The following is a 26,712-nucleotide window of genomic DNA, read 5'->3' as shown; positions in this document are numbered from 1 at the left end:
ATGTGAATATTGTGAAATTCACTTGTGACTCAAATTATTTGGAGATACTTTGCTTTACTTTCTAATAGTTTAAGTAACCATGTACAATTTTTCTTCAGTTAGCCAAAAGGATACTATTTTAAAAATAATACAGGATACTTCTCATTTGAAATGTGTAAAGATGCATTTTCTATGTGTTTAAAAAAAAAAAAAAAAAAAAAAAAAAAAACCATTTAAAGGACTTTCGGTTTCAGTTGTCTGTAAAGTTTTCCAAGAGGATCAGGTCCCGTTTTCACTGTAATGGCGAAATATGCCAAGCCAAAAGGATTTGATGCATTATGTTGGGTAATGCATTCTCTGGTCAACGATGTGCACTTAGAAAATGTTATTTTGGAGAAAAGATCTTCCGCAGTGTCTTCGTGGGGGATTGTGGAGTCTTTTTCATTTGTAGATTTGATTTATTCAGTGTCTGTAATGAGGTACAGTCTTTCCCACTGTGCCTGAACAAAAGCTGTGACTTGTTTTAAATCAACCTCTGCTATATCAACCCACTGTCATTTATACTTCGTCGGCTGCTGTTGTACAGACAACCAGCATCAAAAAGAAAGCTTATTTTTTATTTTAGTTACTATGGCGATGCTTGTTTCTAAGGAAAACGGTTGCTATGGCTAGGTAATTAACCCTTTAGAAAACTCTGTTTTACTCAAAGTGAACTGTCAACAACTTGTTTTGTCCAGTCTCCTCCACTTTGGGCTAATAGAAAGTGATTCTGTCAAAGCAGTGGAGATGACTGTCTCTCAAATCAGCAGGACATAACCTGGTGTTTGTCTGCACTTATCGTAAGAAATTGGCTTTAACAGACTTCAGTGTGTGAAACTGGGTCATAGCTCATGTTAATCCTTTTTTTAATTTTAATTAAAATTTTTTTTTTCAAGAGTTATAGCTGTAAGTTCAACTTGGTAAGACATTGCTCTTTGATGCTTGTGGAAAATTGGTTAATATTCCTTGTTTGGGGTTTCACTACTCTGTTTGGTGAGGCTGTACCTCCTTGTTTTTCCAGCGCAAAGATAACCTTTAGAGATGATGGTCCAGAGGTTGTGTACTGAACATGGCTTTATAAGTTTGTGTTCCCACCAAGAGTTATAATGTGGAAAAGTAAATATTTTATTCTCAAATAAAATTTCTTTCCTTTCTCTGCTGGTGTTTTCAAAGGAGTCCTAAGTTTTAGTTTGACGATTATATATGTGTATATATACTGTATACATGACGTGTAATTCGTGCTATGTTCGATGGGTCATTATTCCATTAACTCCGTAAATCAGGTGGGTTGAATGCCAATAGGGTGGGGTTTTTTTTTTTTCCCCCCCCCCATTGGTTAAATTCAGCCATCTTCTTTACAGCAGCTGTCACAAACATATGGGGCAGCAGGTGGTGTGCTGTTTAGAGGTGCGGCCTTGTACTCAAAAGATCCAGGTTTGAATCTCACATCCTGTTGTATTACTCATAAGTAAAGGACTTATGTTGAATTAATACAATAAAATAAAAAAAATACATGTGGTCCCCGACTTATGGGGTTACGTTCTGCAAAACCCTTCGTAAGTCGAAAATATCGTAAGTCGAAAATGCATTTAATAAACCTCACCTACTGAAAATCATTGCTGCTTTTCCTTTAAGATGGTCAAGATCATCGATTGCAGAAGTCTAAGTTCATGTGGGATGGCCATTACGGGCTTTCCACCTTTGTCAAAGTGGCTTTATTGTCATTTCAACCATATACAGCTGCTTCAATATACAGTGAAGTAAAACAACGTTCCTCCAGGACCATGGTGCTACATAAAACAACACAAAGCTACTTCCACAGAACTACATAAAGTACACGTGCAAGATGTGTGCGTAACAGCCCAAGACAGTACAGTAATTACTAAAGAAGACGCAAACAGTACAAAATAGAAGATATTACAATATAATAATAAATACTATAGATATAAACATACTATTTAGAGTTTCTGCTCTTCTCACCAGTAGCAGGAGACACAGATGGGCATTTTTGTGACATGATGGATGCATAAAACACAACATAGATACAGGGGGTATCCAAAAAACGCTGGAAATGCAAAACACTGTAAAGTATCGGCTGTATACACGAGCGAGCATGTGGCAGACTGGGAGATACGGATTGCTGCTGCTGCCCGGCATCGCGAGAGAGTATCGCAGCGCATATCACTTGCCCGGGAAAAAAATCAAAATTCGAAATACGGTTTCTACTGAATTTCTATCGCCAACTCACCATCGTAAAGTCGAAAAATGGTAAGTTGGGTACCACCTGTGCCCAGCTTTATGAATGGGCAAATTATGGTAATTGGAAAATTGCTTTGGAGAAAAGTGTCAGCTAAATGAATAACAAAATAAACATTGTTTTGAGCTGTGCACCCTGAACTTTTACTTATTTCAAATGTAACTGAACAAAACAATTGGTCTTATTTATACATCTCACAGTACAGGCAAAGAGAGCTGCCATGGTTTCATACAAAATATCTGTATTGTACTCATTTTAAAAATGAAAAATCATAACCTTTATTCAGAACATTATTTAATTGTAATGATATTTAGAATTTTCTTTATGCATTCATCACTCACAGTAAGGGTTCATACCTTACAAATCTGAACTGTGCATAATGAGCAGTGCCCCCCCCCCCCAATATCAAGCTGAAGAGGACAAACCATATTTAATAACAAACATTAATTAATGGCATATCAAAGATTCATTCAGTCTGAAAGAGTTAGAGATTGTGAGTTTTTATGCCACTGAAAGGCTTACAGGATCTTCAGATGCAGTATCTATTTATACTCTTTAAAGAGAGGTCTGTTGCCCAGATGCCTGCTAGCAGGAAGACTGGAGGCAAAGCTGATTATCTGGGTTGAAAGATGATCGTTTTCCTGTGGTACCTCTCTATGGGTTTTTGTTTTGGTACTTCTCAGGGTTTTAAAGTTAGTTTTATTTTATTTTCATTACTGCTTTATTGAATTTGTCTGCTGCAATGCACAATCATGCATGTGAGAAGAAGAGAAATGCCTAATCCTGGAAATTTAGTTTTCAGAATTGGTATGTTTTCAAGTCATGAATGAGATAGTGGAGGTGAGCCTTATACCTTGGTTCAGTAAGATGTGCAGGAACAAATAGTGGTAAAGTGAATGGGATTGAACACCAGGAAACCCAAAGCAAACAAATGGCACAGCTCTTATCCCAGCATGGAGAAACAAACTTCATAACAAACGGGGATTTCTCCAATAATATTCAGACAGGCTCCTCCATGCTTCCCGGAGCACAGAAGTGACATGCTGCTAGAAGGTTGACAGGACCACTGTGCTGTCTCCTCTGAACCAATTTGCACCGAGCCCAAACAAACCTGTTTTCTGTCCTCCTCCAGTCGAGTCTGAAGTGAAAATTTGTTCCACTGTCTTAGAAAGGCCTTGGGAGATTTGACTTAGATTGTAAGCCTTGTTTTTTCCCCCCATTCTCCCTGCCTTTGAGTTGTGAAGGAGATTTGTGACGGTAAGATCTTCATTAATTGCTCCTTTTTGCAGTGTTTCAGGTTTGCATCCTTTACAGTCCTCTTTAACTCAGAGAAATTGCTTTATTGCATATACTGCTTTAGTGATTACAACTCAGTTCATAAACTTCTGCATATAGTGTTTTGTTCACTGAAATGTGCAAAACTTAACTATTTGTAAATGAATAAGATGTCCATAATTTCATGAAGATGTAGACTGGTAAATATTAAAACATTTGTCAATAAAAATTACACAGAAAAAAGATTAAAAAGGGGTCACTCAATATATACTTATTTAAAGATCAAATACATATATAATGATGCAAGACCACAGATGCGTCATTAACAGCTATTAATAGACTGTCTTTCTTAGTGCTCCACTGAAGCGTGGATGACCTGCAGAGAAAGACATTATTAGGCTGTCTTTGTGTTCTTATTATAAAGATGCTATTTACTTGGCTTGAGATCCTATGAGGTTTGGCAAATTGCAGTGCTTTAGAATTACTAATCCCGTTCAATGCCATTAGGGATTTTCAGGCTCTGAGAAATGCACATGGAAATAAACTATAATTATAGATTGGACAGGACCAATAGCTTCTTTGGAAAACCGTCCTGCTGGTAAACATATACAGAAGGTCTTGTTTATTATTGAAGTTTGTCTGTCATTTTATAGAATGACACCTTCCGCCCTCTTGCTCTTTGGTACTTTTTTCCTGTAGCTTTTATTTAGGCAGTATGATTCCAGATGCCACAAAACAGTCTAGTTTTTTTAAATTGATGGTAATTTTGGAAATCTCTGCATACCTGTGAATGCAAAGCCACTGAGAAGTGGAGAAAGGGTCAATTTCCTCCTAAGTCCATGATTCTACATACGATTTTTAAGAAACAAACATGACTTGTTTTGTCTGACATTGGATAATTTAATATATGAAATGCTTGATTACATTATGGTGGATCTCTAGAAATTGAATGTTTTGCAGACATACCTGAAGCTGATTGTAAGTTGTAATAAATATTCAGCACTGCTTGCATCACGATTTACGGAAGTATCTGAATTCCATTTGCCCTTATTCTGTAGGCTGCATTATATTGAAACCTTGGACAGAATGGTATTCAGCTTTTTCTAAATGGCTCTCACTTTTCTCAAGTTAGGAAACTGTCTGTAAGGCATTTGGTGTACTGGGAGGTATCCCTCTAGTTTGTGTTTTGGCTCCGATATGGTAGAATGAGCCCCATCTTTCCCTCAGGACTGCTTAATTTCTTTCAACTTTCAAGAAGGGTCTCAGATACATCTCTTTTGCACCCTTGTCTTTCCTGATCCCCTAACATTCATGAACTTGCATCACATTCTCTGATCCTCTGTCACAATCAGCTTTGTACTTCCTATCAGTTCTATACTCTGCTACTAATGTAATGTATGCTGGTAGTGGGCATGCAGACTGTCCTTCGAAAAAAGCCTGTCTGAATTTATAACTTTGCTGGTGAAATGCGCTCTTGTGTACTCTGAACTATTTTTGTTTACTTTGAACTGCTCTGTTTACCACCTGAACAACTGTCCTGTAAGCCTTTATTGTATTATTTTTGAGTTCCAACATTTGTTTGTAATGTTTAATGACAACCTCTCCAAAGAAGTCAGTGTTAATTTTTCCTTTAAGGAATATTATACAGTATTAACTACAGTATGCATAATTACTTGTAATTATATTACTATTCCACACTATTATTATCATATGATGTATGAAGTTAGTGAAAATATGTAAGAAAACCCCAGTGTACAATGTAGAATTTATACACTTTAGTTATTGTTTATACATACTTATATTACTTGTCATTCACTATATGAGATCTTCAAGTGATGACAAAGTGTACTTATGATGGAGTGATTGGAATGGAACTCTGCAAGTGGAAGACCACCCGTAGTGTACCTATTAAGGTATAACTGGACATTCAGTGTATTTTTGAAGCAGCATGAAAGGAAGGGAGCTGAAGGTGCTCAGAGCAGTACAATAGATATGACAAAGACTGTCTTCAACAATTCTTTGTGAGAAGTAGGTCATAAAGGGTGCCTTCAAGGGAGTTTTCAAAATCCGAAAATTGTTTGTTTTTATATAGACACCTACTAGTTCAACCATGACTCCCTGTGAAGAAATGTGTATAAAAAATCTTTTCCGTAAAAAAATAATGCAAATCCTGCAGTGCACTGCACTATAAATATAGTGGTCAAGTTGGAAGAGACATCTTTTTAGAATTTAAAACTCAATGCAGTTTTAAAAGTTTATGAGCTGAATTATTTGTGTTATTCCGACTGAGATGGTAGGCAACTCAAAAAGACCCAGAATTTTATGAATAGTCCAGTTGGTGCTTTTGTTGGTGTGCATAGCTTTTATTTTCTCTTTTAATTGCAGAGCTGTTCCCAGAGCTCAAAGAGACCCATCATTTTAATGATTATGTTCAGAAAACCACAGATATACCACTGTCTGCAAGACCTTTGTTCCACTTCTAGACCATTTTTTCTTTTTAACAAGAGACCTCTAACCACCTGCTGACAACTTTATGTGGGCTTTGTGGGACCTCCTCTCCCTTCAGTATTACACCAACCCTTTTCCTTAACCCGAGGAAAGCTTTAACGTGTGTTTTGAAGGAGGTACAACATATTATGGCACAGTTGGTTCTTTTCTCTGACCTGTAACTTTTTTGATGTCTCCATTTCATTTGTCATGGAAATTATGCATCTCAATGCAAATGTTGGCCAGTTTCTGTGTGTATTTGTTGCTAAAGATCAGATTTGTTGCTGCTTTTGTTTTGTTGTTCTTCAGTTGTCTATCCATTAAATTGGGGAAATACTGAGAAATCTTCCACTGATGGCAGAGGGTCATTGTTAAATAACAACATTCAGGCTATATGTGAAGCTCATTCTTGCGAAAGTAGTATAATTCATTCTGAATGAAACCGAAAAAATCCAGTAGTAAATTTCTACTAGTACTCTTAGTCCAAAACAATGTGTTTAAATTACAGTATGTGAAGGGGAATTAATTTCTCACATTAAGGACGATGTATTGTATAACAATCAGAAAGGTGCTGCAAAAAAAGTCATAAACAATTGAAATATATCAGTTATTAGATTGCTATTTCTTTAACTAAAATGTTTCCATCCTCTAGATAATGATTTACCACATCAAAATGTTAAAACAAATATTGGTAAAATAATATCAATAGTTGAACTGAAAATATTTCTAAAGTTAGTGTAATTACAGGACTCAAGTGAATTGGTTTATGAAAACCTTCACAAACCTTCATACACTAAAACAGGGAAAAAACCTGACAATCATTTTACATTTACATAATAAATGGTTTCTTTTGGGATGGAAGAACAAAAATTAGTGTCATGTGAATGCTTACAAGATGAAAATTTAGTGTCACTATGCATCTCTGCATTTTTAACATGAGAGAGAAATCTGCAAGGGGGCGTGGTGGTGCGGAAGGTTTGGCTGGGTCCTGCTCTCTGGCGGTCTGGAGTTCGAGTCCTGCTTTGGATGCCTTGCGACAGACTGGCGTCCCATCGGGGGTGTGTCCCCTCCCCCTCCAGCCTTATGCCCTGTGTTGCCGGGTAAGGCTCCGGTTCGCCACGACCCCACTTGGGATAAGCGGTTTCAGACTCTGTGTATGTGTGTGAGAGAAACCTGCAACCTTTAGATCTAAAGCAGCATGTTAGCACTATGCTACCACTGCCCCTGTATGTGTTCATTGTGCGTGTTCTGTGTGTGCATCCTCATGTGATGCTGTGCAGCTTTTCAGTTTTCTGTATCAACCTTTGTGATCTCTTATGGTTCCATTGCGCTTGTACACAGCGGCGTGTCCTTGGACTTGTAAAAAGCACTCCAGGATACAAAAAGCTTCAAATTGGCTGCCCACATCAATTCTGGCCAGCGCTTCATTTACTTGAAAGCAGTGCTGTAAACACTTCCGTTATGATGAGAGCCTGTAAAACCTTGTAGCAACAATGGCCGCAATTTCTTTGTATTCCATTAAAAGAGAAAGCTGACAACTCTGAATGAAATTACCTTTTTTTTTTTTTTTTTTTTTTGTTTCCCCCACCATTTACCACCAAGGAAATGAAAGGAGCTTGTCTACGTGGATGAAGTTTTATCATCGGATGCAGATTCAGCACTTGCTTAGGGACTCTGACACCTGCAGGTCCATTCCATCTGGGAAGAAATTACTTTTTGCTGTCCCTGGTGTGACCTGGTCTTTCTGCAAATCACATAATATCAGAAAGCATTTCCTGACCATCTCCCAAGACACAGCAGTTTTCTATTATTATCCCTTTTTTCATCCTTCTTTCTAAAAAGAAGTTGTAATTTTTACATTTGAGGATGGCAGGGAATGTGTGCTTTTCAGAAAGGACAGAGTGACAACCATGATATTAAATGTATATTAGATTAGCCCTCCTTTCCAGGAGGTTGGATGGGCCAGCTCTCTCTTCACAAAAGGGCAAGGAGACATTATTACGTTGGTACCTGTTGAGGTATCCAGAACAGTATTGCTCACTTATGTTGATCTTTATTTATTTGTACCCAGAATAGAATTTTCACTTGACTCCTCAATAGAATTTATGGAAGTAGTGCATTTTACTGATAATTGTTCAATTTGTGAAAAACTTTCCCTCAGTTTCTTCAACTTTTTTTGTTTATTTTCAGAATTGGCTTCTGGTGGCACTGCTAGTGTCTCTCTTATGGACAAAATAGTGGGACTTCTGGGGTTAGTGTCTGTGTTTGGAGACCTGGAACATAAACAGATTGAAATGCAGATTGAAGCAGACCGCAAACAGTAGATTTCACCACACTAATGGGAGCTCATGAAAATGTGTTGTTTACAATAAGAGTGACCTCAATGGACAGGGTCACATACGGGTTCTGGAAACATGTAAAACTGAAAACCATGTTAATACAAGCTGAAGTCTCCATAGCTGATTATGCACCTCTGTAACATCACAAACAGAAGATTTTGCCTCTTAAACTTCCCCTTATTAACTCAGCAGAAGTGGCTAAATCAAAAGTTCAGTAGATGTTGTAGGCACATGGTTGGATCCGCTTGACCGAAACTGTATTGACTCACTTGACACTGAGAAATATGAATTAATGAGTTAACGAAGCCACCGATTAGCATGAACCTCAAAATAAACACCCGCCCACAAAGTGCTGCTTTTCTTAGCACCCATCAGGGACAGGAGTTGTGAGCGAATCATTATCATCATCCCCACTTCTGCAGGAGCACTTGTGACCTCACAGAGTAGTCACTTAGTTAAGGTTTTAATGGAAAGAAAAGAGCAGCAGCCTCACTCGGGAGCATGAAAAAACTGGGGTACAGGGTTTCTTTCAAGAATGCTACATTTTTGTCCTATATTAATCATATTCTACAGTTCTGTCTGTATATGCACATTGTGGTGTTTTTGTTGGAACATTTTTTGTAAATTGCAAATACCGAAGAACTGCTTTTTGGAGATACTGTCATGATGCACAATGCCTTTGTATAGCTTGTCTGCTGTTTTAAGAACTGAAAGTTTTACTTTTTTCCTTAGCAGCTTTTATCTTATTTCAGTGTTCGTTAGTTGGGAGCATCTGAGTGTGAAAGTGTAATCCCTGCACTGATATATGAGAAAAACATGTGAGTACAGGTGTGCATGAGACCTCAAAAGCATGCTTTTTCAGGTGAGTAAAAGAAAGGCTGGGAAAAGACAGGAGCAGTCAGTCACCATTTTATGTTGTTTTTTTCATGCACATCAGACCAAACATCAGGATGACAATCATGGGCTTAGATACACAGTGCTACTCGACCTGCTCTTGACCCTCTCTTATTGCTGCCTTCTTTGTTTCTGGATTTAAGTGTTGCAGTGGCACAAGGCATCAAATCTGTATTTTCTTTTAGTGCTTTTCAAGGGGAAGAGGATTTGTGCAAATGAAAATCTACCTTTAAATGCAAATGTATTTTGCTTTTCTCCACACACTTCCATTCCAGTAATTTCAAATTGTGTGTAAGAAAGGTGGACACACAGTAAGCCACATGGTGGATAAATGGTGTCATCAGAACCGACTGTGCTGTGCTCACATGTGCATGCATGCATGCCTGACTGCGACTGTGTGCAGAGAGGCCTGTTCATGGTCCAGTGTTTGACAAACAAGCCCACACAATTTTACAGCCTGTCAATCAACAGACTGGCACCCCACTCAAAAGGCAAGTGAATTGTTTTGCTCCACTTCTTTCATGTTTTCTCTCCATATGATCTCGACGATGCAGCCCCATTGAAACTGAATTCAGCATAAATGAGCAAAATAAGTGGTATTAATTAGCAATAATGCATTGCATTTGATCAATTACTATACATTTCTCCTTTCCAAACATTTCAATCAAACAATAGTTCCTAGCTTTCTGCGAGATGTCCCTCACTTGGGAGAAAAGTGTCTGCTAAATGAATAAATGTGAATGTAAACAATCTCCTAGTAAATGGCTTTTCACTTGATACTTTTAGAAATATTTAAAAGCTACATAAGTGCCATTTAGATTTGCTTAATAAGGGGCCATCTTGACATATTTCTTGCTGCTTGGTCTTGAACACTTGTTGACTGATCACCTCCCATTCACCTCTGGTCTCTTGATAGTCGCTGTGATCTTGTACCGTCACCTGTGTTCACGTAATCTCATACACCATGTAGTACGGGTGTTTCACAGCTGTGGACCTGCAGACCACATCTGGTCTCAGTAACACTCTGGCCACTATCTGCTTCTGTGCTCTGCGTTGAATTAGTCTCATCTGCGACTGGTTTCATTTAACTTGTTTGCTTCATGAATTTACCTTACCTATTTGGTCTCAGGAGGTGCGGTGGCGCAGTGGGTTGGACCGCAGTCCTGCTCTCCAGTGGGTCTGGGGTTCGAGTCCTGCTTGGGGTGCCTTGCGGCGGACTGGCGTCCCGTCCTGGGTGTGTCCCCTCCCCCTCTGGCCTTACGCCCTGTGTTGCCGGGTAGGCTCCGGTTCCCCGTGACCCCGTAAGGGACAAGCGGTTCTGAAAATGTGTGTGTGTGTGTGTGTGTGTGTGTGTGTATTTGATCTCATTTCAGAATTAGTTCTAGATGATACTTTTGCTAATCAAATTCTGAACAGCTAAATATTTCCCACATTTTAATTAGCTGTAATTGAATTATTCAGATGATGCTTTTGTAAATGCATGTTTCATATGAGCACCTTACTACTGGGCAAGTAAGGACATATACCTACATGCAGTTTTACGCATTTTAAAACAGTTTTTTGAGTCACATATTTATGTGGGCATGTGTGTTTCCCTTTGGTGGTTGTAGATAACCCAGAATTGACCTATTTAGTAATTTTACCTGTAAAAGAATACAAATTACAATGAGAGAAATTACTTCCGTTACTTACAAAAATAAGACCTAGGCAGTGAAATCTGCTGAAGCAGTGTACACCGTTGTTAGCATTTCAAATTGCCTAAAACTGCTCACTATGGTAGTGAGGCCTAAATACCAGCACGGATTGACTGAGTAGAAACATATAAATAATTTACATGTGCATTTATTCTTTTGGCACACACTTTGTCTGCTGACTGGATTTGGCTTTGTCTGAGATCGTGGTATTACTAAAAACAAATATATCAAGTGCTGTGTCTTCCTAATGTTTTGGCTGTGCATCAGCAACAAGCTCTGTATTAGTTCACAACAAGAAGACCTCACATCTTGTAAGTGTGTTTCCTTTTTGTGCAGTTTTTCCAAAATACATGCATGTATGTTTACCACCAGCTTCTGAACCCTTGTAAATGGTATAATGGAGGCAGAGGGCAGGCTGAGAATCACTAGGTGGTTTAAGAACTGACCGCTATCGCCGTTTCTTCAGTAACACACTACAATGTACTGACTGTGTTTATCTGGGATTGAGAGATTTACTAGAGCTTGTCACACTTTTTTTTTTTTTTTTTTTAACACCTTCACTCAGTTGCTATAATCCTTCATATTCTCCAGTCTGTTGCTCTATCTCTCTCTTGGCTTTACTCCCATTATCTTCATGGATTTCATCTTAAAAAGGAAACTGTCCATAGAAAATGTTTTTTTTTTTTTCTGGTCATCTTTTTAGTCAGAGTAAAGAATCCCTTCCATTTTCACTGTAAACAATAGAAGGATTTTCTGTCCGTCTTCTCCTTAGTATAAAATTAAATCCCTTTAGAGTTTTGGACTTGAAAGCAAACTGTTTATTCATGCACAGAGAACTCTGGTTCCTGACCATAGGCTTTTCCTTTTGTATATCAGTCATTTTCTTATGATTGACAATGTTTTTCTTCTATTTACACTTTTAGTTCTTAAAAGGGATGTTATTTGTGAGTAAAATAGCTAAATAAATTTGTCTCTAATATTTTAATGGTGTGTAATTGTATGTTCATATTTTTTTTCCCTTTTTGACATCACTGTCAAATAGCTATGAGGTTATCACTCTTTTTTGTTTTTCTATCAGTGCAGTATATGTATATCTCAACAGATTGTGATTGCATTATGCATGCTTTAACATTCAGATTTGGAAAGGTCAAACAGGAAACTGAACTCAACAACTGCAACTTTAAATATTCACAATTCTAGTGGTAGGCGACCAGTAAAATAAGTAGTAGTCAGGACAGTTTTTCTGTGTGTATCTTTGCACACCACTACTAGAGGTATTTCTGCATAGCAGATTTATTTCTGCAGAGAATTTCCCTCAGGAACATTTGCATTTATTCACGTCAGCGAAACTTTTCTTGAAAAACATCTCAAATTTTTCTTAACCAGTTTATTTCTCAGGATAAGTGCCTGGCTCAAGAGTGCACCAGTGAGAGCGATTTGAACCAGCAGCCCTCAGGTTGTAAGCCCATGACCTTAACTGCTGTTCTGTCTGATGACAGGAAGCAGGAATGTGCAAGAAAGCCATGCAATTTCAGATTAAAATATCAGAGCATTTTTTATGTTCCTCTCAAGTGACTTAGGTTCCAGCATGAACACTAACTGCCTCAATAATGCAACAGCCAGGCCTCTCGAGCATATTCTCACATAATTACTAACAGTGGTATAGGCTATTAGTCTATCAGCAAAGGTTATGTTAATGAGCTACTTAAAATTGTCAGCATAATTAGTTACTCTTTGCCATTTAGAATTCATTACATGTTCATTGCTTTTTTGGAAATTTTACTCCTTTTTTGTTTTTATTTTTTGGCCCCGATTTGTCAGTGGCATGAAAGTGAGACAGTAAACCAATGGGGCATGACAGTGTTAGCACTGGTACACAATATGGCAAAGTGCTCTTTGTTTTCTTAGCAATGAAAACAAATAAAACTCGCCTCTTTCACCAAGAAGATATTAAGTGGGAAATTAAAACTTTGTGTGACTGCCAGGGTGCTTTTCATAATCTGACCACTTGCAGTTCACTACTAACAGTTTGTGTTATTCCACTGGCATAGAGAAGTAAAACTAGTAGGTTCAAACACGGTGGATATTTGTCTGTGTACATGTGTGTTCCCACATGTGCATATGTATGCACGTCCGCTTTCCTCTCTAATTTCTTTGGCTGACTTTCTGTTGCCATGGTGTCTCCAGGGGAAACGGGCAGAGATCAGAGCAGAGTTAACCTAATCAGAAGTGATTCTTGCAGATCTGGCTCTAGAGCCCAAGGAGTTTGGATTCTCAAGCCAAGTCCTGGCTGTGGTTTCTTTTCCTGGTACTCTTCAAAAACGGATTCAACCCCCTCCCCCAGCCTAAGTCAATAATTTCCCCAGCAGATGTTGAGCAGTGCAGATTCTGACAGATGTCCAGGTGTTACGCAAGAGGTTCGCTTTGTGTCCCCCATGACTTCTCTTGAGCAGTGGCTCTGTAGGGGACTCAGAAACGAGGCACAGTTGCTCTCTATTTTCACACAGCTCGGAGAGTCAGGGCATACATTTTGTGCTCAGCTGACTGTGCTTATTAAGTCAGTTGACAAGTGGAATGGGACTGATGCTCTTTCTCTAAGGCGTGCACCATTTCCCTAAGTTCAGCATTCACCTCAAGACACACTAAATTTAGGAGTTTGTACAGCTATTGTTTCATCCTTATTTGATCGGCTCATGTGAATTCAAATAGCCAGAAGATGCTAAAGGAATTTGTTCTGCATCAGAGAAAATAAGTCTCTCAAAATGTGCAGGTCTCATTGCGCTGTTCTTGGCCAAAGCTGTATGAATGTAATTTCTTCAGTGTGTAGATATGATAATGAAGATAGTGTTCATATTAACTAGCACCATGTATTAGTACCTACACCTTCACTGTCCATATGCAGAAGCAGTCAAGAAATTATTTTAGGAGAATTTCAAGTGATTCTGTACTCTGTACTTTGAGTGTACCATGTCGAGTTCTTCTACTGGAGTACTATATTTTCCTGTGCTGGTGTAAAAACAAAACTTCAGCTCATCACTGTTGGTTGAATTGTAAGAAAGGATGGGTATTGACCAGTGTATTATATACCATTTTATCATCAGTTTAAGTACACTATTATTTACCCATTTTGAAAAGACTTCAGGTATGCACCTTTTTCATTTCTTTTTTTGGCTGAAAGTGGTATGGACATTTTTACTGTGACAGTTTTTCATACATCAGTGGAAAAAATGCCTTTCTTGCTTTCTGTGTAATGTAAGAAACACTGAGCAGTTCAGTGGTAAAAAGTACTGGCTTTTGAAAGAGCACTCTATTAAAAAATGTACCTCAATGCAGTCACAATATTTTTTTTATAGAAGAGGTTATTGCAATTTTTCAAATATAATTTTTTTAGGAATGATATTGTCAGGTTTATTATAAAGAACTGCATTTGAATACCTACTGAATGTTCTTCAATAGAGAAGTTATATGTGGCACTTTAACCGGTTCAAGTAGCACCGAAATTTCACGACTGTTTCCACTTACATTCTGATTCATGTGGTAAAAACCGCAGTCTTGTCAGTGTCCTTAAGGGTTTTCTTTTCTCCCAGCAGGACAACAGTTTAATTGCTCAGTGTGTATCTGCTTTGTGTGACCCTCCCTCACCTAGGTATGGGGCCCTTATTCACAGGATTGTAAAGCTGACCTTTGGAAAGGAAATGAGCCACACAGCACAGAATTTCTGACTTTACAACAGTTTAAATGACTTCACAGATTCTGAAATCCTAGGCTGTCTAATATTACCTGTTTAAAAAAAAAAAAACTTTCAGTGACAGGACAAAATACGTCAAATACAATTTACGGCCTTTATGAGTAAGATCGGAAAACATTCTGGTCAGGCATTTTATATCCTTCTTATTAGTGTTTTATTAGCCAATGAATTGAGGAGGTGCTTTTTACTGATGTTTTTCCAAAGTTAGAATTTGAAGCTCCAAGAATATGCACGCTCAATGTTGAAGCATTTCTTACAGTATGGGAGAAAGAAACACTGGAGCAAAGGGGGTGTCGGTCTGTTTTAATATTGGACAGTCAGGTAGACAATCTGTCACCTTTCATGTCAAATTTTTTCTTTTGGGGAATGTTTTGGCCTGCTCCCAAAAAGGTGACTTTGTCATTGCATCACCCCTACATAGTTGTTCCAGTTCGTTGAGAAACTCTGGGACTTTTTTCAGCTTTACTCTAAGCATCATTGTGATCATTCTTTGTTGTACAGCCGGTAGCAGATATAACTTTTGCAGGATTCTAGTATGGCTACAAAACACAACCCATGAGCACAATGGTGAGTACAGCAGTAGCAAGAAGCACTGTAAAACATAAACAAGTGCAGTTACTTCTCAAGAAGAATGTACATACAGACAGCTTTATTAATTATTGTACATTAATTTCAATACAAATCAGTAACAGGCAGGTTGAGGGCAGATAAATGCATAGATATAGAGGTTCTGCTGTAAGATTTTTAGACAGACTTCACAGCAGGGCTTAATAAGGAAGATCGAAAGAGGGAAAACTCTCTATAAGACAATCAGGAATGTGCTCCAGGTCCTTTCTTCTGCAGTTCCTTTTGTAATAGAGTGAAATCCATTTTGTGGTGCTTATTGGCATAATGAAGATGCATCATTGCTGCCATAGCATGTAAACACAAACAAATGGGAAAATGAAAGAAAATGAATGTGGAATTGTGTTCAACGACTTGATGAAACCACATTACTCTGTTTAGCTTATGCTTTTCTTCAAAGCGACTTAGTGTTAAGCTGCTTACCATTATTTACCCATTTATATAGCTGGGTAATTTTTAGGGTAAGTACTTTGCTCAGGGGTGTTACAGCAGGAGGTGAGACTCAGACCTGTGACCTTTGAGGCTAAAGGCAGTAACTCAAACCACTAAGCTACCAGCTGCTGATTAGCGAGCATTAGTGAAATGATAAGAGCGAGAAGGAGACCTGCCAGGTTGTAGAGAGGATTTAACCTTGCAAACACAAGAGGAAAATTAAGAGAAGGTAAATACTTACATGTATATAGGCTGAATAAAGATTAGACCAAGTGATAGATGTCTTGATATGTCTGTAGAACAAAATGTTTCAAGATCATGTCAAGTGATATACTTTGTCCCGCTTGGGTCTTGAGCAAACAACGTTCAAATTATACAGCCATATCTGTAACCACTGTGCTACCTTCATAAGTCTTTTGAAGGCTAAAATGGATAACACAGTGAGTTAAAGGGATGCTGGATGTTATGAGGAAAGCATACTGTGAAGCTCTTCGAAGAACGATGGGGATTAAACAGCTAAATTATACAGCATGAACGTTTTCTATCTTGTTGAGGTTACTCTTTCCTATCTTCATTTAAATCACACAAAAGAAATGTGCTATCTGCATACTTACCTTTTCAAGAAAGAAATGACTCAGGACCCAGTTCAGCCCATCGGTACAACAATTGAAATCCTTTTCAAAGAACAGTTTGACAACCACACTGTAAACATCAGTTTATCAGTGACCAGAGTATCTGACGCACATGTACAGTGTAGTGTTGGTGGTGGCACATATAGCGCCACGTGTTTAAACTCCACAGACTGCTTGCATCCTGTGCCAATACAACTATAATGTTCCACTTAGTGCAGTTTTCCCTGATTTAAAGTTCACTTCAAGCACCCTAGGGAGGCCTTGGCTGTCCAGGTGACCACTCATCTAAATGGTCACTGAAACTTTGTGTCATACGAATGTGTGGGGAAGAAAAAACCTGCTGTTTAGAGGATTTTGTGGTGTAATCTGGGACACCAGAGACTAGGTTTAATAGGATACTTCAGCCCTTGTTCAAATTTTTTAGCTGGTGACAGTGTTTCTCTGGATTACTCCTTTTACACAACTGACATTTAATTGAGCTCTAATCCCTCCATTACACTTCTTGTTCCTTGTCCTCAACACGTATCTGTAACGAAAGGTAAAGCGCAGAGGTTCTCGGTTCTGGCTTCGTTGTGGTGGAGTGACCTCCCCCTCTCACTCAGAACTGCCGAAACACTGTCTACAATTAAGAACGGTCTGAAAACTCACCTTTTCAGGACTCACTTCGCCCATGATCTCTCAAGCTCGTGTGTGGTGTAAATGTTCATTCTCCTTAACTAACTTAATCATATGTTTGCAACTATGTCTCTCTTTCTCCTAATGTAGTGCACAAATTCTATTTTCTCTGAGATGTATGTCACTTTGGAGAAAAGCGTCTGCTAAATGAATAAATGTAAATGTAATGTAAAATGTAACTGGTAGGATCCAAGTCTTCATGTTCAATATGTGCAAACGAAAGGCCACCTGTATGTCCTCAAAGCAACCAAAGTTCAAGTGTGACACTGATGATGACCTTCAGTGCCCCTGTTCAAAAGCAAGTTCCCCAAGTGCTAAGTAAGCCATTTGCACACCATCTGGATCCCACTTGCTGTATTTGTGTTTTTAAAAGTTACTTCTTTATGGTGTTTGTCTCCACCACAGCAACATAAACCATGTGTTTCATTCTTAAACTAGCTTTGGAGAAATTCCTGTCTTTTAAAGGGTCAAAGTTCACATTGCTGACAAAAATAGAAAGACTTGAGGAAAAAAGTAGTACAAATAATGTTGTGAGGATTTTCTAGACATCATCACTGAATGACTGAAGGAATTATCTCTGACCAGTGAAGCTGCATCATCTGTACTGTGATTGTATTGTTTTATTGTGAATCTCCTTTGTCCATTGCTGATCATCTCAGAAAATACTAAAACACCATTTTTACAATTTTTTAGATGGTCAGCACTTAATATGTCTAACTGAAGTTTCAGCCCCCATTTATGCCTACTATGTATTTGACCCTCTCTTCGTCTCGCTCCTCTCTTTTTCCTCAGAGGGGAAGGTGTATGCTCTGGGCGGGATGGGTTCTGACATGAGCCCCCAGGCTCTGGTGAGAGTCTACGAGCCAGCCAAAGACCAATGGCAGCCGCTGCCGTCCATGCCCACTCCTCGTTATGGTGCTGCTTCCTTCCTGCGTGGAAACAAGATCTACGTACTAGGTGTGTGCTCTGCTGCCAGAGTCCTGTCTGTGCTGTGTCTCTGTGCATACATATATCAGGCAGTTTGGACTCACCACCTTTCTATTTACCTGCAAGATGTATCCTCAAGATTGTTCTGTATGATTATTTAAAAAGTCTATCCATTATCATAATTTGCTTTTTTGTTTGTTCATGGTATCTATAGTAGAATCTTTATTCTCTACCCTTTTAGTTGATTTATAACATGTACTAATCTTCCTACCACATGCTTTCCAGAAAGGGACATAAAAACATGGTTTTACAAGAAGAGCTCTGGAGAGCAAGGATCACCTTGAATATCCAGTGTTGTTGAGACTGTTGCTGATTTCCCTGTTGCTAATCATCATCATCACTGGGCTGCTTGCTATTTGCAACCACCTATCAATCACTTTGAATAAAAGTATGTTCCAAAGCTGACAGCTTGTGAATATTCATCAGTCAAGGGAGAGTGAGAGATGGTGATTTTCAGCTGTCGTCTTTAATACAGTCATAGTAGTAAGCAATAGTTAAAAGGATACACAATGTGTTTTAACATCTCTGATCGGATTTTCGAAGTACCCCCCTTAATTCCCTGTTTTTAAAAGCCTGATTTTAATTTTCTATGCTTTGATATAACATAAATGTTTAATTTAGTATGATTTTTGTTCAGAGTCCATTCACTATTTTCCCAACGGCCTGTGTCAATCTAGTTGTGAGTCATTTTGTATAAAAATGGGGAAAAACTGTGACACAGATAGTCGTCATCATCAGTGCTGTCACTACCGCTTGCAGGTGACTCCAATGAAAAGAAGCCAGCACTGGCAGCAATGCGCAGTGGCTTTGGAAGTGCACTGGCAGGTTCTGTGCACCCTCCTTGTCAGAACCACTGCCATGTTTCTGAGTTGTGTTAGTACCCACTTCCATTTCCACTTCTCAGATCAGATCTCAGATTAGGCCTTAGATGTCTGTTTGGGTGGGAATGCTTTCGAAAGTACAGGCCAGAAGAATGTCTTGCTATATCTCACATTGCGCTGGAGATGTATGATTTGAGATTTAAGGTTACATGAACCAAAATGTATAGGGAGCTTGTTCTTTACTGGAAGTAATATGTATTCCTGTCAGCTAAAATGTACAGTTTTTGTGTTGCTGTTTGGTCTTTGTCTGCATTGTTTTCATTGCCATCTTATTTTTCTTTAAAGGAATAGCAGGTTCTTTTGGATTTGTTGCTCAGAAGTAGAGGTTTAATCACTTCCACTGATGGTAAATGTAAACTAATTAATGAAATTGCCTGCTTGACTACAGACAGAGTTATCTCTCAAGCCTGCAGAATATCACCTGGCAACTTAATGTGGGAAGTGCATGGCTCGTTTTATTTATGTAAATGTATTCAAACACGCTTGGTGATGCACTGACCAAGAGGACCCTGTACATGATCTTGTAGAAGAGGCAGCAAAGGTCCCCCCACCTCCAGCTGCTTACAAATCTCATTGTAGCCCTTTACACTGATCGAAGTTGGGCATTTTGCAGCAGTGGATACGCATGCTGTCATTTACTGGAAGTCTGCTGTTAGCATAGCAATTGCACAATAAGTCTTCAATGTGTTACTGTACCCCAAGTTTCTGTTGTGGCTGTGCAAATGAGGCTGCTGATATTTTAATCAGTCAAAATGTTTGCTTCACACAGAGCCAACTGTTGTCCACGCACATTTTCGTATAAGTCAACATTGCAGAGTCTGGAGTTGTGCCATCTGACGTGTGCTGTGACTGAATGACTGCTTCTCTGTGTTTCTAAAACTCCGTGCTTAGACCAGTAATGTAATTCTGTTCTGCATTTTCCCTTTGTATTATACTTCTGTGGGTTTTAGGGTGCGTGGCGGGATTTGTACCCTGTTACTTGTTTGCTCAAGAACCTGGAGGGGTCTTACATGTGTGATTGACCTGAGTTTCTTAGGTGAAATAAACAGCTATGTAAAAAGTAAATATAAGAAGTTATATTTTGTTATCTAATGTAATACAAATAAAACAGCCCAGTGTAAATAAATATTTTCATATGTTGGGTGTGGTACCAGCATGGTAGAGCAGCATTTCTCTACACTGCAGCAGACATGGTAAGGTTCAGTCCAGTATTGTAAGCTCCAGTTTTTTCTCCACGATTTGTCTCCCAGTGGAAAATAACCAGTGCCAGAATTGGCAGAGGATCAGTGGAGGAGTGAATCAAGCCCCCCCCCCATGGTGGTCGTTCTTTGGCAGTGGGGACATGAGTTTTGAAGGCATGCAGAAAAGATGACATTTTTCACAGCTCTAAGCTTGGTCCTACCGCCATTGCTGGCAGCAGCTCCAGGATTCCTCATAAGGCAAATGGGGGAGCTGATTGGGCCGGCTGGCCTCAGGGGTCCACGAGCCACGCAGCCATTCGCACTGGGAGCGCGAGGGCGGAGTGGCATGCATCCTTCAAGCTGCCACCCCCATTCCCCTTATCAGGTCCCTACTGCTAATGTCAATGCTGATGTAGGTGTCCATACACTGGCGCAGAATACCCACACTGTCCCTGCTTGCTGAGCTTGAGCTCTGTAATGACCGCTGGTGAATGATAGCAGGCCAACAACTGAAGGGCATCCTGCATTGTGTGGCCTTGCCTGTCTGTTCTTATTTATCCGGGACGCGTACTGATTGGCGCTGTCGGTGACAGAATGCCATGGAATTGGGCCTGTCTGATGGAGTGTGGGTGGAATGTCATTGTCTCAGAGAGCATCAAAAACATGTCAAAGTGGTTCATTGGCAGGGGCGCTCGAAGGACTGATGCACGGGATCAGACTGCCGTGGCCTTCAAAACTTTAGAGGTGTAACCATAAAAAGGGAGAGATAGGAGTCCGGGTAATTTACTATATATCTCACAAACACATATACACACAGGCTGCTTTCAGTGTTGTATAAGAATCTTGCAGACTCCCATGATACAATCACAACTGAAAATTGTGTGTGGTGAAGGAGCCCTGGCTGTAAAAGCAGAGAGCTGGCTGTTATAACAAGTGATAGGGAGGAGTCACCACCATTCATAAAGAGAATTCTCCCCTTTCCTGGCTCCATCCTTTCCAGTCTGCTGCTTTGACCAGAAACACATTTTTAAAAATACACTTTCTGAGTAAATCTCCATATGTTCAAGTCCCAGTATGGTGTGACCTTGTTTTATGTGTCACATTTAGCAATAGTAACTTTATTCTCACCTCCTCCCTTTGTTGCTCATTATTTTTCCCTTTGTTCGTTCTTTTATGGACTGTCCTCCTCATGTCTTATATAGGTGGTCGCCAAGGTAAATTGCCTGTGACAGCCTTTGAAGCCTTTGACCTGGAGACTAGAAGCTGGACACGTTTCCCCTGCATCCCCAGCCGCCGGGCGTTCTCCAGCTGTGCCACAACAGACCGCTGCTTCTTCAGCCTGGGGGGCCTGCAGCAGCCGGGGCCACATAACTTCTACTCCCGGCCTCACTTTGTCAGCACTGTGGAGGAATATGACACCGAGCTGGGTGAGTACCCCTGCTAGCCTCTCAGACTTCAAGAATGGAACTCACTTTTGCCCTACTTTGGCATTCCTGAATGATTTTCCAATGTAAAGTCCACATCACGGTCTGTTGTTGGCACACGACTGAAATGCAACAAAGGTCAGTTTCCACAGAAAGAAGTTTCTGTAGTTGAAGTGCATGAAAATCATAATTTTTCAGATGTTTTCTTTACATGTAGCTTGTACTGCAGTGAAATTTTTGATCAAAACACCAGTCACAACACTAAGGATGTTCTATGAAAGTTATCCTGAAGCTGTGCTTTCCGCTGTGTGCAAGGTAGAAACGTTGACTGTTGAAACCATTTTTTTCCAGAGGTAAAGATGTCTATTATATATATTATATAAATAATTTTTAAAATGCTGAGGTAATCCCTATTAAAAGAAGTGTTATTTATGGAATGACAAATTCATAGGCAAACTTTTCAGCATTTAAGGTGAAAGTGTTTTATTCTGAATCTCCTCCCGTTAATCAGCCTCCTCCCTTTAGTAATTGAACAGTTCCGTTGCTGTTATGTAATACTCTTGTGACATAATTTCTTGCATGTCCGTTGTATGTCTGAGAAGAAATGCTAATAATAATTTTGCATGTACAGAATTTATCTCAGTTGTCACATCCTGTTAGTTTACGCACGCACGCTCCGGCTGAAACCGCTTGTCCCATGCGGGGTCGCGGCGAACCGGAGCCTAACCCAGCAACACAGGGCGCAAGGCTGGAGGGGGAGGGGACCACCCAGGACGGGAGGCCAGTCCGTCGCAAGGCACCCCAAGCAGGAGTCGAACCCCAAACCGCCAGAGAGCAGGACCTGGCCAAACCCACTGCACCACCATGCCCCCCTCTTGTTAGTGTATTTAATTTTTATTTATAACCAAAGCATTTTAAAGGGCTAATTTCAAAATTAGATGTTGGAATTTCTAGGAGAGCAAGCCAACTTTGACAAATAAGTATAAAAAGACATGTTGTGCTAATATTAAGACAATGGTAATGGATCAACTGTAAACAGGGACATTTTTAAATAGCCATTCACCCAGTTTTTAGGTAAAATGAACTTGAGTATCTCCGCATGTTTATGCATATGTACCCAGAAATGTTATTATTGGTAGGGTGTTGTGTATTTGCACATGATTCAGCCGTGTTATGTGATTCATGATATTGACTTTTTAAGATGGGTGTCTTGTAACTGTCCGTGTTACAGTACATGCTGCTTCTGGACATTATATGGTGCTGTGTCATTGGTAGTCTGGCTGCGTATCAACTACTGGCTGGAAGCAAATGTTGCTCATCTCAGAGGACACTGGTAACACGCTATGGCCGCAACCTGAGTTTATCATTTTTAAGGCTCAATAATCAAGAGGTTCAGTGGAGCAAATCTACTACCACTAGATCAAAACGGTAAATCTCAGCAGCACTGAACTGCCGTACTAATTCTCAACAGCACGTTGCCCTCCCTTCCTCCCCTGGGCTTGTTGATTACCAATCACTTGCATACCGTCACTCCCTCTGTGTGCATCCAATCGCTGCCTAGCGCCCCAGCTGCAATGCGCTGCCTTGACAGTGACAGTGCCTCACAGTACTGCCTCGTAGCACTGAAATGCATGTGCTTCATTGGTTCATTTTCAGTGACATTGCCACAGTGGAACTGGCACGTCTTCATACACTACATGTTGTACTGAATATTAAGCTTTCGGGCAGTGGAATCATTACAGAAAGGCAGTGCAAATGTTTTGTGCGATGTTATTTAACTATGCAGACTGAGAGGTGAGATTCTGCAAGAATATATTACTATAAATTGACAAACAAAGCTATGAATGCCATAATTATATGTTATGTATAGGTGTCCTTTTAGCTTAACTTAATGTCCTTTTAAAGGCTTCTAGAAGCTGCTGTCTCATGTAATTGTGGTGCTGGGTAGAATGAGAAGGGCTGTAATTTTTCCATTCTCTTAAAGGGTAACTTGACTACGAGATGAGTGCCTATTCATTTCTAGGTGACAAAATGGAAGCAAAAGAAGAATTCATGGTCAGTAAGGTGACATTAAAGGGAGAGACTTTGTGATTAGCCAGAGATCCTGCGCAAACTGGGTTGCCACGTTTACTGTACTGGTGTCATGTGACCAGCTGTCTGCAGAGGGAGCTAGTAGGACCTGGCGGTGGTGTCTCCATGGCCACAAAAAGGCAGAGGAACAGTTGGTACTGTCATGTACTGGCTCCTTACATGTAGTTTCATTAAGCAGTAATGCATAAAACATGCTATGGCCATATGTCTGTCACATGTCAAGAAGGGCTTTCTGTGCTGTGTCCCTTTTCTCCTCTTTGGGCAATATTTCAGTTGGTTAAAAAAGAAGCAGGTGTGTCTGCAAGAGGTACAATTTTCAAACAAATCCATCATCAAGGGCCAGATAGGCAGCTTCATTCATTTTGTATTCCACTGTTGTACTTTGAATTATGCAGGCTTTGAAGTGTGCATTAAATAGGTAGAATATCACTTACAGCCTACCCTGACTGTACAGGTTTTATATTCCATCCAATTAATATTGCCATTATTCCACCTGGTGATTCTGTTGGATTTAGAAATTATTTTTTAATCTTTACTGGGTCTGGGAATTTTGAAGTGTAGAAGTTTTAAAATGTCCTCTATGTGTTGAAATTGATGTGAAAGTACTGGTATATTTAAGGAGTAAAAGCTTCCTCAACACATTGCAAGGCCTGGTTCCCCATAGTCAGTCATTTGTGCTTATCAGAATGTTAGAGGTTTTTGGGCTTTGCGATAAACCCTTCTTCATTATCTATTCTTGGGTTCATTCTGTGGGTCTGGACAGCAGACTCCAGGCTGGGGCCACCATTCCAGTAACTGGCAGAAGATACATTTTAGAGCATAGCAGATCTGTGGAATCCATATCTTGCATCACCAGAGATATTGTTAAGCATGAGACTTAATTTGAGTGTGACTGGAAATCCTGCCAAAAATATTTAGTAAGAGAAAATCACTACTACCACAGTCCTTTTTGTTTGTTACTGCTGTGTAACGTGTGGCTTTAATAACTCATTTACTCTCACTCAGTCCCCCTCATAAACAGCTTGTCCTTATTGAGGTTACAATGGTCCAGAGTTTATTCTGGAACTGCTGGGTGAAAGGCTAGGAGGGGTACACCCTGGATGGGATGCCAGTCCATTACAGACAGGCCACACATGCACACAGTCACTCATACTGTCACACATGATGGGCAATTTAGTGTCATCAAATTCACCTGAAACATGTATTAGAAACTCTGGGAGACAACCGAATCACCCAGAGGAAACCCATACAGACAGCAGGGTTCTGCATCTGTTGTATGAAACTATTTTTTAAACCCACATTGCTTGGTTTGTCTATAGTGGATCATATTAGCACCAGTAAGTATGTAACTGGTGTTTTTAAAGGTAAGGGATAGAAATAGTGTTTTGCTTCTCATTTTCATGGTCTAAGAGATTTTAATAATGGAAATTTAAATGCAAATGTTTTTCAATAAATTCTGAGGCTGGAGTATTCTGAATTAGTGGAACCTATTGTACTTGTCTTTGCAAGGGACAGAGGCAGTAATTCCATTATCATATTGCCTATTACTTTGGAAACCTCACAATAATTTAGCTGTGTGTAATTATGAACAGTAGTTTACAAGGCATCTCGTCAGTTAGAGATTACACCTAAATGCTAATTCCTCACATCCGCTCTGGACCACTGACTACGCATCGCTTGTGGGCTGCTAGTAGGTGTGTGTATGGATATATGTGTGTTGTTCAGATGAGGTGTGCTTTCTAAATTAGAGACAGTTGGCTGCCCCAAATGTGAAGGTGATTAACCAGAAAGGTCCAGGTGCATACACAGTTTTGGATGGATCTGAAAATCTGCAGATTCTGGTGCCAACGGAGGATTCTTTGATGGTCTAGCGGACCAGTCCCAACAGATGTTGGAGTTCAACCCCTTCTCATTGGGTTCTCTGATCTCATTTTACTCTCCAGATCAGCCCTTCAGGTTCTTCATTGTACTCCCTAAATCATTTGAAGTTCTTCATCTATAGTGAAAAAGAAAAAAATCCACTAAAGAAGTAAAAGGACTGGTAACCAAAAGTTCTAATTAAATAAACGAATCCCCATCAAATTAATGGAACATAATTTAAATTAAAATTAAATACTTTTTTACATTATATGAAAATTAATTGATATTAAAAATAATTAATTCCTTGATACTGAAGAAAAAAAATCTCAAAAAGGCCTTAGAAATAAACAGTCAGGCCCTATGTCCAGTCTTTAAATAGATAAAGTAGTCAAAAAGCATTTTTTATGTGTATATGTATAGCATTTATTTATCTGCTGCAGGATAAGCAGCAGATAGAAATAAAACAAATGCATTTTATAATTAATAAATTTGCCTGAAACAGTTTGACATCATAGAATATCATGCTAGGTATGGAAAAATTGGTATGTGGGTCACGGGTGTGTTTTTTAAGAACCCTTTATTTGTGTTTGTTTTTGAGAATCTGCTTTCAATAATTGGCTAGGATGGGCTTGTAGCTGTAGAAAACACAGGAAATAACACTGATCCAGAACTTGACAATGTGCCAAAGTGAGCTGAGATACCACTGACTAGCTGTGACCACACGCGAGAGGAGGACACACACGTATGCATCTGATTTAATCAAAAGAAACCAGCTCCTCTCTAGAATGTTCCCTTTGTTCAAAGTCTTCATGGTTTGTGAAGAAAGAGAACTTTGAATCTTGGTCCTAACTGTCTAGTTATATTTTCTTAACAGGGAAGTATAGAGAAGTATAAAAAATCCATTATAGGATGGTTGTACTGGAGAATTCATCTTAAATAAGCACTCCTAAACAGTCTGTGTGTAAATTCATGGTCTGAAAGTAAAATCTGTCACTGTAACTCAGCAATATTAGAATTGCTGCTGGGAAATGACACAGTTTGTCTCCTCCAAAACTGTACTGGCCAATTAAAATTTCCATTGAGAACTTTAATGCAGCGTAAAGCTTCCTGTATATTATCAGTTAACATGAGTCATTGCATTACTTTGTTATACTGTATTGAGGTTGCATCATACATATTCATTTCTTCCTGATTTTTGAGCTTCTGTCAGGAA

General features: G+C 39.4%; 1 protein-coding gene across 3 annotated transcripts in view; it reads left to right on the top strand.

Moving 5' to 3' along the window:
• klhdc8b (kelch domain containing 8B) overlaps positions 1-26,712 on the top strand; it is a 67,474-nt gene that overhangs the window by 22,591 nt on the left and 18,171 nt on the right. For all 3 annotated transcript variants that reach the window (XM_018737608.2, XM_018737610.2, XM_018737609.2), the window contains 2 exons: positions 17,868-18,032; positions 21,327-21,551. In XM_018737608.2, coding sequence (XP_018593124.1) covers positions 17,868-18,032; positions 21,327-21,551 — 390 coding nt within the window. The remainder of the gene's footprint in view (positions 1-17,867; positions 18,033-21,326; positions 21,552-26,712) is intronic.

This window comes from Scleropages formosus, chromosome 2 (genome assembly GCF_900964775.1).
Source record: "Scleropages formosus chromosome 2, fSclFor1.1, whole genome shotgun sequence".
Taxonomy (NCBI): Eukaryota; Metazoa; Chordata; class Actinopteri; order Osteoglossiformes; family Osteoglossidae; genus Scleropages; species Scleropages formosus.
Note: the sequence above shows the minus strand (reverse complement) of the source record. Positions and strands in the feature narration are given on the sequence as shown.